The 16,179-nt window shown below is 42.2% G+C and overlaps 1 protein-coding gene across 2 annotated transcripts in view; it reads right to left on the bottom strand.

The window, feature by feature from the left end:
• The window catches only part of MRPS9 (mitochondrial ribosomal protein S9), a 114,472-nt gene that overhangs the window by 65,181 nt on the left and 33,112 nt on the right, over positions 1-16,179 (bottom strand). For both annotated transcript variants that reach the window (XM_063458542.1, XM_063458550.1), the window contains exon 3: positions 1,588-1,650. In XM_063458542.1, the coding sequence (XP_063314612.1) occupies positions 1,588-1,650 (63 nt within the window). The remainder of the gene's footprint in view (positions 1-1,587; positions 1,651-16,179) is intronic.

The following is a 16,179-nucleotide window of genomic DNA, read 5'->3' as shown; positions in this document are numbered from 1 at the left end:
CTCGCATTGAGTATTTTACTATAAGCAAAATGTACATCTTTATATACAAGTGACACACAAAGAATACAAATTTCTAAAACTGCATCACTTGCATCAATCAGCAGCTTCTCATACTGGTCTTTTATTTGAATCAAAGAAACACCAGTCCAGCAGATTTGATGCGATATGATTTCAGTCCCAGATGCAGTTCCACTTATTACACAGAATGAGTAACTCCTGAATAAATGGATAGTCATCCTATGACTGCAATCAGCCTATTCACAGTATTGCAAGCCAAGCTATGGGAAGAGATTTCACAAGTTACCTACCACGTGATGGAAGCTCTCTTCACAATATATCTACACTGAACAAAATTACAAACGCAACACTTTGTTTTTGCCCCCATTTTTCATGAGCTGAACTCCAAGATCTAAGACTTTTTCTATGTACCTACAAGGCCTATTTCTCTCAAATATTGTTCACAAATCTGTCTAAATCTGTGCTAGTAAGCAGTTCTCCTTTGCCGAGATAATCCATCCACCTCACAGGTGTGGCATATCAAGATGCTGATTAGACAGCATGATTATTGCACAGGTGTTCCTTAGGCTGGCCACAATAAAAGGCCACTCTAAAACGTGCAGTTTTATCACTCAGCGCAATGCCACAGATGTCACAGGTTTTGAGGGAGCGTGCAATTGGCATGCTGACTGCTGGAATGTGAACAATATTTGAGAAATAGACCTTTTGTGTACATAGAAAAAGTCTTAGATCTTTGAGTTCAGCTCATGAAAAAATTGGGTCAAAAACAAAAGTGTTGCATAATTTTGTTCAGGGTATAATAACATACATCTTTACATTTGCAATGTTCATCTTTAAACCATTCAGCCTACAAATGCACGCAGGACACTACATATTTATACAAATGCTAGGAGAAGGAATCTTTGCAATGGAGGAATAGAAAAACATTAACTTTTGAAAATGTTAAAAGTGATTTATAAATAGGCATTTAATGCATACAGTGTTGCTGCACAAGGCTCACAGATGTTTATAGTATGAATCAATTTAATTGAAAAACGTGCTTATTAGAAATGTGTTGGAGTGGGGTATTTGGCTAAATAAGTAAAAAAAAAAACAAAAAAAAACTCCAGCTACAATAAGCAGCTCATATGATAGATCTAATGGTGCACTAAAATGCATTATAGAATACTAAATCATCTCTTAATTTTGGTACGTGTCAACTATCTTTGCACCAAGTTTTTCCATTGTGCAGGGAACAGCCTTTTGACTTCTCTGATAATGCACTATGCCCAGCATGCCTGAAGTTATACATGTGTGAGCAAACAAATGGACATTCTGTAAGGTCCTTAGAATGGTTTCAGAAAGCAGTCTCATTGAGTAAATTATGTACATGATCTTCAAAATAAAACTAAAACAGTCCATCTGCCAATATGCAATATCACACATCAGAGTGTTGCGTGAGCTATATGCTGATCAGAACTAGCTAAGAAACACCTCCCTGCACATGTGCTGATGTATAAAAAAATATTTTATTTTTCAGATACCCCAATGGTTTCCCTATATATATATAAAATATAATGTATACCTCACCTTCATTGTTGGACGTGCTCTCTTATCAAATAAGCCAGATGGAAAGAGGTATGTGATAGCTCTCTGAAAGAACAATAAAAATGGTACAAATTACAAATAACTCTACAATTTAGTCTATATTTATTATTATTCTGGAAATGCATGATTAGGGAAATACTAAACACAATCACACAAAAAATATTGGGTGCTCAAGAGACATTTTGTTTCCAGTGCATCTCACAAGTTGGGATTCAGAAAGAAGAAGAATACAATATATCAACTATTCCATCAGCTCTGCTACTATAGTCTTCAATGTGAAACTCACTGAATTCTCACTTTAGTAAGTATCCCTGCTAGGAATTCATTTTAAAAGTTCAATTATTCTTTTTCTGTAAGCCCTTCTCTACTGAGCACTTTTTTTATTTTTTTTTTATTTAAACAGGATTAGCATAAGATGTATTTGAACTAAGTGATGCATAGATAGCATATAAAAAAATAAACACCGCAATTTTGTATGTAATTGCTTTGCAGACAAACAAACATTTTAATTATGTACATTTACACAATTTTTATTTTACGTTCATCCTTTGTAACAATGTTTTGGAAAATATATAAATATGAATGGTCAAATACTGCTTATAGGTATTTGTGAGGACCCTGAAGGCATTACTCAAAGTGCAGCTTACTAAAACAGACAACAGAATTTAAAAAGAATGTCTGCATTTGAGCATAATGCCCACATACAATCAATGCAGTTAAAGCATATAGTTCCAAAATGAAAGGTATTTAAAACTGCCAAAGCAATATTCATCAATCTCTGGAAAGCAAATGTACTGTTGACAGTGAAATGTCCATTCACCGCTCCCCATCCCTGACTGTAGGAATTAGATCACCCATTGAAACTTCCTGTGTTTAGAAGCAAAAGGTGAGCAGACCTTTTCAGCAACCTTACATTCATTAGATCAGTGACTAGGGGCTTCTGGCAGAGAAATGTATTCCTCCACTGGCTGGTAATTATAACTAGAGTTTAAGTGAGACTTCATGAACGAGATTTCATACTGCAAAATACATGAAAATAAAACAAGCTTATACTCTATTGAAGAGTTTAATCTAATCACTCCATATAATAACCTTATAATTCAAGGATGAGGTAAAGTTCAGCCTTTTTAAATGAACACTTCAACACGAGATTGGAAGTCAAACCGTTCTAAAATGGTTTGACTACTTACAATAGGGTGGTGCCAGGGCCCTCCTGGCATCATAACTACTAAACCACAAAAAAAAATTCTCTACAAGCCTCCTCTAGTTTAAAGGACACAATATTTGTTTTGTTGTACATAATCACATCCCAGTTCCTTTAATGTATCCTGGTGAAAAAAATAAATAAATAAATAAATCACAAGCCAAAACATTATACCTGGTGTAAACTCAAGTGTTTAGATTATGAAGAAATATAAAGACAATACATGGCAATAAAAAAAGGCTACTCCAAGCACCATGACCACTTAATTGGTATGTCCCCAATACTTCTATTATTTTGCATGTTGTGTTTTACAGCTGACAGAAAATTTTATTAACACTTTGTGTGCCATTTTCTGCTCACATTCGTTGGCACTGAATGGGTTATTCGTTAAAGAACCTCAGGTAGTAAAAGTCATATATCGGAAAAAGGAATAGTGATGCATAAAGATGCTGGAATTATTGTTATCTTTTACTTTATTTGGCTTGCAAATTACAAGCAGCTGCTTTAATCCATTACGGGACTCTTGGGTGTATTAATTAAATTTTGATAGTACCCATTAGGGCCATATAAGCACACTAAGCAGCTTAGATTTCGACTTTAAAACAAGCCATGCAGTAGGTTTTCACTTTGTTTTAATAAATCAATCTAAATAAAAGACATGCATGGAGACAATATTTCAGTTCATGAAAAGAAATGGCAAAATGTCCTGCTAGTTCCCATAGAGAAGTAGCATTATTTGGAACCAACATTTCAGAAGCAGCCATCTTTGTTACTCCCTGTGAGTGTGTAAATTATGGAGTAGATTTTTGATGCAGCGCCTGTGTGTGAATATGCAGTGGCATATGTGTGAAGAGGTTCAGTGTATAAATGCACAGGTTTGTGTGAAGGGTTAGTGTGTGAAAGTATGTATTTGCATACCCAGTCCCCAGCCCAATTAATAAGTCCTCTTCATAACCCATTCTTCACCTGCCTATTCCTTAACTTCCACCTCTCATGCTCACAAGGCCAATTCCACCTCTCATGGTCACTAGCTCATTTCCATTTACCTCCTTACATCCTTTGTGTCTGCAGAGTGCTGGGGGTGGGTTATCCCATTGCAATCAACCAACGCCAACCAGTAGGGACTATATAAGCGATAACAATGCTATAGTGTTAGTTGCCTATTATCGACTAGAGAATGAGAAGGGGCAAGACTCAAGGCAACAGGCAATACCCCTGTTTATGTCAAACCGCTCCTAAACTGTAGAGTTTATGTTTAGAGTGCCCTGTCAATTGCATTCCGTGAAGAAGTCAATAGAAGTTTAAATCAGTGTTCTAGCTGATGTGATCTACTTAGATTTTGCCAAGGCATTTGACATTGAGATATTCGCCTCATATGTTATATCCATCAGTGGGGATTGTACTGCTGCAGGCAATCTTACTTAGAGCTAGTTTAAGCTCCATAACATGTGAGTGCTACATCATATACTACTGTTGTGAGACTTATTTTTGTGCCAAAACAGTCTGCACTATTATTTGTCAGTTTGTGTCTCCCTACATATATTTGCAAGCACCTTAATCAAGAACCAACATTCCCAAAGAATCTAGAAACAGCTGTGTTTGCGATATTTGACTGAATATTTGGAATTTTTAATATATTTATTCTATCGTTTTGCACATTTTGGCGCAACCTGTTTTTTTGTACAGATAAAGATCAATTGGTTTAGATGAAAATGCTTGTCCTTAAATTTAACATATTTTTGTGTTCAGAAAGTATTACATATAGTAGGGTTCGAAAAGAATTTGTTAATAGCTCAAATGAAATACCCCATGATTCTGCTCTGGGTCTTTTCTTTAAAGCGGCTCTCTCAAAGTTGAGTATGTCATAAAGATAAAATCTTTATGAACTATTCACAATAGCCGTGTTGGGATTTCACTGAGATTTCAATTCAGTCAAAATACATCACAAGAAAAAGAAGGAACTTTTGTCAATTCCACCAACTGCCACTGATGACGGTCAAGGAAAAAGGTAGTCTGTGGAGGCTCCCAGTCTCCTGCATAGGCATCTGTGTTGTACTCATGAGATGCATGCATAAGAGTACAGCACTGATGAAGTCTTCTGGCAGATGAAACACCAGTAGTTGCAGACTGTTCCCTGGATGGAGATGGCAGCAGCCTGCAAGGGACAGCTTCAAATCAGTAAAATCTACTTTTCCCTGCACCCACAGAATAACACACACTAAGCAGTGATGTCTCTTTCGTGTTCCATCAGGAACAGAAAGCATCTCTAACATTTTGGTGAAGCACATGGGTTGCTGACAAGGGGATCCAGCCTGATAGCATCCCAGGTGGAGAGCTTAGTGGCCGGTCTTCAACGTGCGGAGTTGCAGATCCTACTGACCGCATGGATGCTAGCCAGGAAGGATCTCCCGTGTCACCAGCCCTCCCCTTGGGTCAGAGGTTTTAGAGGTGATAATTTTTCAGTCTCAAATCTTTAAAATCTTTATGTTCAATTTATTTGGCTTATCTTTGAAACAATTTAGTATTTTCGTTATGTGTTGCAGATAAGTCTAGTCCTGTCTCTCCAGATATTATGAATGAAGACAAAGTGACTTCTCCAATACCTAAAAAAAAGCCAACTATAAATTGAAACATCTGAGTTCTAGCGAATGTTCCACATCACTACCAGATGGTACAAAAAGAAGGATCTTCAATCAGTGTTCGTCCTGAACACTGGAAAAGTCCAAGCAACAGGACATGAAATCATTTTTATCTTGGTTTCAAAACAATCTGGCTCAAACATTTGATTCATTCAAATATTACAGCACACGTTAAAGCACCAGTTAAACATAGGCAAAAACGGAAGAGATCTTCATCTATATCAGAGCTGTCTTCGGGCGAATGTTCTGTGATTTCCTATTCAGAAACGTCTAGCGATTCTTCAATAACGGAAATTGGTTTCCCACAAGAAGAACTAAGAAAATTTATTAAGGAAGTTAATGTTGCCTTCTCTGAAGAGGTATCAGAAAAGTTGAGTAAAAAAGCCCTACCAGTTCAACAGCAGATTATGAAGCTTATGTACAAGGAGTGGAAAAAACAGGCATTTAGAGAGCATGTTTAAAATACAAGGAGAAGACAAGTGGGAAGATTTACCAGTCGATGTACAGGTTGCTCAGTTGTCTAAAAAGGCTACTAGATCTATTGGAGAAGTCTCTGGACTTAAAGACCCTATGGATAAAAGGGCGGAAACATCTAGCAGACGAGCATATCAAGCAGCGGAGTTTCAGGCTAAAGCAGCATTGGCAGGAGCTAATCGGATTCAAGGTTTGGAAAATTGCCTGGTGCAACAGCAAGACAAGGATCTTTCACACCTATTCCGCCATTTAAGATTATCTAATGAATACCTGCTAGATGTCATCACAGAGGTGATTAAGCTATCTGCTCGTGTCATGGGCTTGACCTTTGTGGCCCGCAGGGCACTGTGGCTTAAAGCCGAGACGGCTGACACAGCCTCAAAGTCTGCTCTGTGTGAACTTCCTTTTGAATTCCTTAGTGGAATTTCCCAAGACGTGTGCACCCTTATGTTTTAGTATAAACAATAGATAAGATGTCTAGGTCATGACAAATAAACAATAGATAAGATATTCATACTTTAAGACAGCCATCTTGTCCAAAGTCAGGGAATTTCCCAAGGCGTGTGCACCCTTACATTTTAGTTATGGCCTTGTATCTTTGCCAAATTAAGGGAGGTCCTAATGAACACCTAAGATATAAATATGTGATGGACCGCTTGGCACCCTGACCGGGCACCTCAGTCAGTCGCTGCTTCCTAGTACTTGTGAGCACCATAAGCACCGCACTGGAACACCATAACCACTGCAAACCCCCAAAACTGCCACAGCTTGGTTCGAATCTCGCTGTTTCCCACCCACCCTGTCCTAACCCTGGACCCAAGACTAGGATCCAGCTTCCAGTGGGTAGACCTCTTCTTTACCAGAGAGCAAAGCAGGCTGCTCTTACAAGAGTAATCGTTGTGATCCAAGGGAGTATAGTGATTATAGCAATCCCCAGAGTAAATATAGCTCTCCAATCCCCCAAACATGAGCCAAGACTTCATGAAGGGGTAAAATTAATCTCAGTTTAATGGTAGCCACAACTGGCCTTTTATGACAGTTCCCATGCAAGGGTCCCTCCCCTCTGGACCTGAGAGTAAAACACAGAAATAAATACACAATCACATTGGGAATGTCCTGGACCTGAGAGCCAAACAAAAATCAGATAATCCCTTCTCTGTGCCTGGGATATAATTGGATCAGGAACTGTACTAATCTAATCAAATTATCTCCAAGCACAGAAAAATAAACATACATTTTTACAAACCCCCAAAAATACCTTAAAACACACAAAGCCCCCACAAAAGTTACATCCCATGATAGCCCTGACCTGGGTGACCAAATATACAAAAATCACCCAGATCAGTTCAGGGGTTAAGGAATTTCCCTTTAAGTCTTATTTTTTTTTTTTTTAATTCTTTATTTTTGCTGTGCACATGGTAATACATAGGCTTGCAATGCCATAATAACAGAAACAAGCAATGATGTCAACGCAGAACATATACATGGCATGAAATTGAATGAAAGTGGCACATTTTTTAAAGGTATAATAGCAAGTGACGGTAAGAACATCGCTTAATATACGTTAGCGTAGAGACATAGTTAGTGTGCTAGATTACTGAGGCATGTACAAAGCTAGGGTAAAAGATTTATGAGAGACCATAGCATTGTTGTCTACTACACAGCAAGTTACCCATATAGGTGTGGGCCATCAGTGGGTTCCGCGGCATAGAGGCTGTAGCCTCAGTAGGCATATTGTGCTTAGACACATAGCGTGTAGACAAATAATGTATGAGTAAATAACGTAAGGGCAATTAGTGCATAGGCAACTAGGGCACATCTTAATGCCGTGTCAGAGTAAATAAGCAATGATGTCAACGTGGTATATATTCATGGCATGAATAAGTGGCACAGTTGTAAAAAACAAGATTATAATAACAAGTAACATTAAGGGTATCGCTTACTATGCGGTAGCGTAGATACACGGTTATTAAACAAGAGTATTGAGGCATGTACAGAGCTAGGGTACAAGATTTATGAGAGACCATATCCTTTTCGATTGCTACCATTTTCGACTACTACACAGCAAGTAACCCATATAGGTGTGGGCCATAAAGTGGTTCTGCAGCATGGAGGCTGCAGCCTTAGTAGGCAGATTATGCTTAGGTACATAGCATATGGACAAACCGTGCATGGGCAAATAGTGCTTAGGCAAATAGTGGGTTATGGATAATGCAAATAACGGTACAAATAATAGTAATTTGGCAGCAAAATAATGCAGCACAGTGTCAGTCCTGAGGGGGCTGGTGAAAAAGAGAAATTAGAAAAACATAATAAAAAACATAATAAAAAACAGATAAGGCCCATACTCTGTGCGCCCAGTAGGTATCAGTCATCCTATGCCTCTCTCCCAGATGCAAGAAGCATAGTCCCGTGCCCCAGGGGGGTGCTGCTGTCTTTCCCAGCTTGTAAGGGCTTGGCAGAATGGGCCTCTCTGTCCCCACGTGTTTCCCCCTGATACCTCCATGAGAGTTTGAGACCCAGAATGGTCTCGCCGAGGCTGTTGCTGTCTGGCAGGCACAGGCTGATTCAGAGCGGTGCTTGGTGCATGGCGCTTGGGGCGCCCCTTCTGTTGCCGTCTGCTCGGACGCAGTATCTCTTTCCCTTGTGGTCGGCTATAGGGGGATCTCGTTACTGCCACTCGTACCTTCAGCCGGTGCCTGGGAATTCCAGGGTGATGGGTGAGTGTGCTAGTGCGCCTCGGCCTTGGTACTGTCGGGTTCCAGGGGTCTGCCTTCTTGCTCCTTTTGCCGCCAGCCGTATCTTTAGTCCCTTGCTTCTTGGTGAGTTCCCGCCATTTGTCAGTGCGGCCCAGTGGTAAAGTTTTCTGCGTACTCTTCTGTTTGGGAAAGCTTGTGTGAGTGTGCCGCCTGGTGACAGGCCCTTTCTCTGGGGTTGTTGGGAACAGAAGAGTTTCCAGCTTGTCCCATAAGGTTTGGAAGGCTTTGTTCAGCCGGTTCTCTGCCTCTGTCTGTTCGCTTCGCGTGCTGGTTAAGCACACTGTCGCCGCCATTTTGCGTGCGGAACTGCTGCTTGGTTCAGGTCCCGGGATTGCCATAGCGATTTCGCCAGGTTGCGTCCGGATCTCCCGCGGCCGGACCGGGATGACCCCCACCGGTCCAAGGGGGGGGGGAACGTGGGCCTTGTTTCAGTCTGTCCGCCGTGGATGACAGCAGGGGAGCGGCCGCCTCCCTCGCGCCGATCATGCGCAAACAATTCAGAGGAAGTGCTCCCTCGCCGGCCGCCCGCGCCGCCCGACCGCCCAGCAGCCACTGGACCACCAGGGAGGAAGAGACCCCCCCCCCCCCCAGCATTCCCAAAGGTAAGGAGGCTGGGGGGGGGGGGGTGTCTAAATAAATTTAAAAAAATGTGTTAATGTGGGTGAGTGTGTGTGTGTGTTAGTGTGTGTGTATGTTAGTGTGTGTCTGTTTATGTTAGTGTGTGTCTGTTTATGTTACTGTGTGTCTGTTTATGTTACTGTGTGTCTGTTAGTGTGTGTGTCTGTTAGTGTGTGTGTCTGTTAGTGTCTGTGTCTGTTAGTGTGTGTGTCTGTTAGTGTGTGTGTCTGTAAGTGTGTTTGTCTGTTAGTGAGTGTGTGTGTGACTGTTTGCCTATGTTTGTGTGTGTGTGTGTGTGAGACTGTCTGCGTGTGTGTGTGTGTGTGAGACTGTCTGCCAGTGTGTGTGCGTGTGTGTGTGTGAGTGTCTGCGTGTGTGTGTGTGAGTGTCTGCGTGTGTGTGTGTGAGTGTCTGCGTGTGTGTGTGTGAGTGTCTGCGTGTGTGTGTGTGAGTGTCTGCGTGTGTGTGTGTGAGTGTCTGCGTGTGTGTGTGTGAGTGTCTGCGTGTGTGTGTGTGAGTGTCTGCGTGTGTGTGTGTGAGTGTCTGCGTGTGTGTGTGTGAGTGTCTGCGTGTGTGTGTGTGAGTGTCTGCGTGTGTGTGTGTGAGTGTCTGCGTGTGTGTGTGTGAGTGTCTGCGTGTGTGTGTGTGAGTGTCTGCGTGTGTGTGTGAGTGTCTGCGTGTGTGTGTGAGTGTCTGCGTGTGTGTGTGAGTGTCTGCGTGTGTGTGTGAGTGTCTGCGTGTGTGTGTGAGTGTCTGCGTGTGTGTGTGAGTGAGTGTCTGTCTGTGTGTGTGGCTGTCTGACAGTGTGTGTTTGACTGTGTGTGTGTGTGTGTGTGTGGCTGTTTGCCTCTGTGTGTTTGGCTGTCTGCCTGTGTGTTTGTGTGTGGCTGTGTGTGTGGCTGTCTGCCTGTGTGTGTGTGTGTGTGTGTTTGTGTGTGACTGCCTATGTGTGACTGTCTGGGCAGACTAGATGGGCCGAATGGTTCTTATCTGCCGTCACATTCTATGTCTGTGTGTGTGTTTGTGTGTGGCTGTCTGTGTATGACTGCCTGAGTGTGTGTGTGTGTGTGGCTGTCTGCCTGCCTGTGTGTCTGTGTGTGGGAAGGGGTAAGGAGTGGGGGGCGCTGTGAAGATTTTTTGCACAGGGCGCCCAAATGCCTAAGGCCGGCCCTGGCTGCTGTGATTTGGTCCACAATTTACTGCTGCTCCATTCGAAAGCTAACATGGTTATGGTGCATAGACCTTTTACCTCCATGGCAATTTAATCCCTAGATTAAAAAGGTGGCAAAAGAATAAAAACAAAAACATGCAAAGAAAATATATTCATATAGAGGTTGGAACAAAATAAAAAGAACAAAATAAGGTACCATATCAACAGGATTGTGGCAGTATAGGCTGAACTTTATGAACACGTCTCTCTTCCAACAATGTAACCATGTAGTGTAATTTTATTCTGAAAGTGACAGATTTGTGACCGCAGTTGGTCATGAACTAGAGAAGCACACAAACAAATGTAATACACAGGGTGAGAAAGCGCTTATGAAATGTAAGTTTAGCAAACATGGAGTTACATTAAACTCAGCATGTCTGCGTAATTATATTTTGGAAGCTTGCTCCAAAAGGAATTTTTGAGATGGAAAAAAGGTGGCACTAAATCAGTTCTGCCCCCTTTTTTTATTGTCACCTGAAATTTTTGGCTTACTATTATAAAACACAATGAAAGGCCACAGACTTACATACAAAATTCAAAACAGCTCCAATGTCATCACGTTTTAATGCTTTGTTCAGATTAATTTACTTGTGCCTTATGTTTTTATGTTTGTCGCAGAGACACAGGATAAACTCCCTATGGCCTAGAGAACATTTTTTTTTTTAATTGGTTGAGGTCCCAAATACATTGATATATAATATACTGATTTATGATAATGACTTTTAGAATAAAGAATTTGTCATTGACAGATATGTGGCAAACATAATTCAATCATACCCAAAAGGAAATTATGGATTAATTACACAGCAGTAAAAGATGACAATTACAAATTTGCGATTATCTTCTCTTATGGAACTTACGGAGTCTGGGTGCATAAATAAATCAATGTCGGCAGTGCATTTGTTTTTCCATGCCCTCATCATTAGAGAAACGTGAAAAAACTAATTGATGTTGCATTACGCCAATACGAGAAGAAAGATAGATAGAAAAGCAGGAAGAAAGAAAAACAGAAAGAGAGAGAAAAAGAGAGAGAAAGATAGAAAGATCATATCAAGTGTTGTGCTATGAACACTCTGCCAGCTTATTGAATTGCATAGAGACTTGCATCTACAGGGAGTGCAGAATTATTAGGCAAGTTGTATTTTTGAGGATTAATTTTATTATTGAACAACAACCATGTTCTCAATGAACCCAAAAACCTCATTAATATCAAAGCTGAATATTTTTGGAAGTAGTTTTTAGTTTGTTTTTAGTTATAGCTATTTTAGGGGGATATCTGTGTGTGCAGGTGACTATTACTGTGCATAATTATTAGGCAACTTAACAAAAAACAAATATATACCCATTTCAATTATTTATTTTTACCAGTGAAACCAATATAACATCTCAACATTCACAAATATACATTTCTTACATTCAAAAACATAACAAAAACAAATCAGTGACCAATATAGCCACCTTTATTTGCAAGGACACTCAAAAGCCTGCCATCCATGGATTCTGTCAGAGTTTTGATCTGTTCACCATCAACATTGCGTGCAGCAGCAACCACAGCCTCCCAGACACTGTTCAGAGAGGTGTACTGTTTTCCCTCCTTGTAAATCTCACATTTGATGATGGACCACAGGTTCTCAATGGGGTTCAGATCAGGTGAACAAGGAGGCCATGTCATTAGATTTTCTTCTTTTATACCCTTTCTTGCCAGCCACGCTGTGGAGTACTTGGACGCGTGTGATGGAGCATTGTCCTGCATGAAAATCATGTTTTTCTTGAAGGATGCAGACTTCTTCCTGTACCACTGCTTGAAGAAGGTGTCTTCCAGAAACTGGGAGTTGAGCTTGACTCCATCCTCAACCCGAAAAGGCCCCACAAGCTCATCTTTGATGATACCAGCCCAAACCAGTACTCCACCTCCACCTTGCTGGCGTCTGAGTCGGACTGGAGCTCTCTGCCCTTTACCAATCCATCCATCTGGCCCATCAAGACTCACTCTCATTTCATCAGTCCATAAAACCTTAGAAAAATCAGTCTTGAGATATTTCTTGGCCCAGTCTTGACGTTTCAGCTTGTGTGTCTTGTTCAGTGGTGGTCGTCTTTCAGCCTTTCTTACCTTGGCCATGTCTCTGAGTATTGCACACCTTGTGCTTTTGGGCACTCCAGTGATGTTGCAGCTCTGAAATATGGCCAAACTGGTGGCAAGTGGCATCTTGGCAGCTGCACGCTTGACTTTTCTCAGTTCATGGGCAGTTATTTTGCGCCTTGGTTTCTCCACACGCTTCTTGCGACCCTGTTGACTATTTTGAATGAAACGCTTGATTGTTCGATGATCACGCTTCAGAAGCTTTGCAATTTTAAGAGTGCTGCATCCCTCTGCAAGATATCTCACTATTTTTTACTTTTCTGAGCCTGTCAAGTCCTTCTTTTGACCCATTTTGCCAAAGGAAAGGAAGTTGCCTAATAATTATGCACACCTGATATAGGGTGTTGATGTCATTAGACCACACCCCTTCTCATTACAGAGATGCACATCACCTAATATGCTTAATTGGTAGTAGGCTTTCGAGCCTATACAGCTTGGAGTAAGACAACATGCATAAAGAGGATGATGTGGTCAAAATACTCATTTGCCTAATAATTCTGCACACAGTGTAGTGTTCCTGAACAGGAACACCCTACATTCAGGGCACTAGCTGTAGAGGGCACTAAAACAATGCTCCCTGCAGTGTCTGTGAAAGTGGCCTGGCCATATATGATTTGCAGGCAGCATGGCGTGCCCCCTTTACCCTAATCACAAAACTCCCTTTACCCCCTTCCATCAGAATCCCACTTCTCAGGACACTAGAGTTGGGAGGTATGGTAATGGATCTAGAAACAGGAGTGATTATATAAAGAGTTTGAACAGGAATTCTCTGCTGGATATAGTTAGAGTATTCAATGCTCTAGAACTGTGGTTCCCAACCTTTTTTTCATTTAAGTACCCCTGGCAGCCAATTTCCATAAATTGTATCCCTCATAATAGCAAAATGTTTGTAATGAACATAGTTGCTCTCCCCCTCCGACCCTGGCTCTCCCTGCTCCCCCCCCCCCCCTCCGACCCAGGCTCTCCCTGCTCCCCTTCCTCCGACCCAGGCTCTCCCTGCTCCCCCCCCCCTCCAACCCAGGCTCTCCCTGCTCCCCCCCCCCCCTCCAACCCAGGCTCTCCCTGCCCCCCCCCCCCTCCAACCCAGGCTCTCCCTGCCCCCCCCCCCCTCCAACCCAGGCTCTCCCTGCCCCCCCCCCTCCAACCCAGGCTCTCCCTGCTCCCCCCCCCCTCCAACCCAGGCTCTCCCTGCCCCCCCCCCCTCCAACCCAGGCTCTCCCACCTCCTCCTCCCCTCCAGCCCAGGCTCTCCCTGATCCCCCCCCCTCCCCTCCTCCAACCCAGGCTCTCCCTGCTCACCCCCAGGCTCCCCACACATGCAGATACAAACACTGACACTGATACAGACACACAGATACAAAGACTGACTGACACACATGCAGATACACAGACACACTGTATCTGCATGTGTGCCAGTATGTGTATCAGTGTGTTTGTGTATCTGCATGTGTCAGTGATTGCATCTGTGTCTACGTATCTGCATGCAGATGTGTGGCAATGTTTGTATCTGTATGTCTGTACATCTGCATGTGTATCAGTGTGTCTGTGCACCTGTATGTGGGTCAGTATGTGTATCAAACAATGCCACACACACAGATGTAAAGACACAGCGATACAAGCACTGCCACACATACAGTTGCACAGACACACTGTTACACACACACCAACACACATGCGGATACAGACACATACAGATAGACACACCTGCATAGACATACAGATACACACACTGACACACATACACCTGCATGGACATACAAATACACAGACATACAGATTCAGACACTCTCACATAAAGCATGACACTCACCTTTTGGCAGCAAGAGGGTGACTTCCATGGCTGGGGCGATCAGATGGGTTTCTTGCTTCCTCTCCTGACCGGCTCCCCACATAGACGGTCGACGCCCGCCTCCCTCACGCACGGCTCAGAGTAAGTCAGCTGGGAGGAAGTGACAGGCTCGCACTTCCTTCCAGCTCTCCAGGCGGCTTACTAGGTGCACGGTTGCACAATTAAAGCGCCAGAATACTCGATCAGGCCCCTCATGGCAGATGTACATCAGGTGGCCCTAACATGGCCGCCATTACCGATTTCTGTTCGCGTACCCCCCGGGGCACTGAATTGTATCCCTGGGGGTACGCGTACCACAGTTTGGGAACCGCTGCTCCAGAACACCAGTACTATGCTGTATAGAAAAACAAAGGGAGATTTATAAACGTTTGCACCCCAACAGTCATTTTTAATTGTTTGCCTTTTTCTGGCTAGGCAACTGATTTTTCATTCTTTCCATCACATTTGCCTTCAGAAAAGTGCTCTCTTTTAATTTTTTTTTCTCTGCCACTCAAAAATTTGACGGCCTTTTCTGAAATGGGTCATTTTGAAAAAAAATGGTCTAACTTAGGCACTGAAAAGGTGACACTTTTTAGACCAGTTTAATAAATACAAATAGAGTGAAGGCCAAAAATAAAGGACTCTTTTCAGTGATAAATCTCCCACATAGAGACTATTACTCTGTGCTCTGGAGCGGGGATACACTGCTGGATATATAAAGAGGTTACATTATCCAGTGCCCAGCTGCAGGAATCTTCTGCTGAATTGAGAAAGAATCTATTAACCAGTGTTCCGAAGTATGATTATGCATTTCAGAGTGCTCTAGAGCAGGAACATGGTCAAATATATAGAAGAATCTATTATACATGTCTAGCTGCAGGAATGCTCTGCTGATTATTCAATGTTTCAAAAAAAAAAAAAAAAAAAAAAGGGAATATTCTGCGGTATATAGAGACATTATACAATTCAATGATCAGCTGCAGGAATGCTCAGCTGGATATAGAAAGATATTATAGTATACAATGTTCTTCGGATGCAATACTCTGCTGGCAACAGACACAGATTTTATTATACAATGCTCTGGAACCAAACTTTGAACAAGGCTGTGGATCATGAGATACCAGCTTTGGTACAGCGGTTATTTATTTATTTTTTTAAATGCATGCATGTTTTTATTGAGGGACATCTACAAAACAGTGATTTTTTTTTGTTGGGCAGTGAAGTGTTTCATTATTTTTATTCTTTATTTTTCGAAGTGCATGGATAGTTACACAAGATGAAGTTGGTGAATGACATTGCAAATGTTATACATGTAAATGACAAGATATGTTGCACTTCATTTTTTTATAATAGAAAAGATAACAAGAGTGAGGTTTCTGGGCTCTTGGCAAGTTATGGGTGCTGACACATGTCTCCGGTCTGGGGGATCGTCCGCCTCCCCCGTCCAGTGAGTCTCAGGCCGCATGCTGTAGATCGTGCAGTCAATGAGCACCAGTCCCGCCTTGAAGCCTTTTCTCGGGTCACAGTGGGATCAGGAGTCAGGTAAGTCGCTTGTAGTGAACCACTGTACCCGCAATGGGGGTGATAATTGCCATTTTTCACGGTATGTGAGAGGAGCTCCTGCTGAGCACGTCTTCCCTCCATGATGGTCAGGCTCCGCCCCCCAGTTTTTTTTTTTTTTTTTTGGAGTAGTTCTACAGCTT

This window comes from Pelobates fuscus, chromosome 1 (assembly GCF_036172605.1).
Source record: "Pelobates fuscus isolate aPelFus1 chromosome 1, aPelFus1.pri, whole genome shotgun sequence".
NCBI lineage: Eukaryota > Metazoa > Chordata > Amphibia > Anura > Pelobatidae > Pelobates > Pelobates fuscus.
This window is presented reverse-complemented; position numbering and strand designations above follow the sequence as displayed.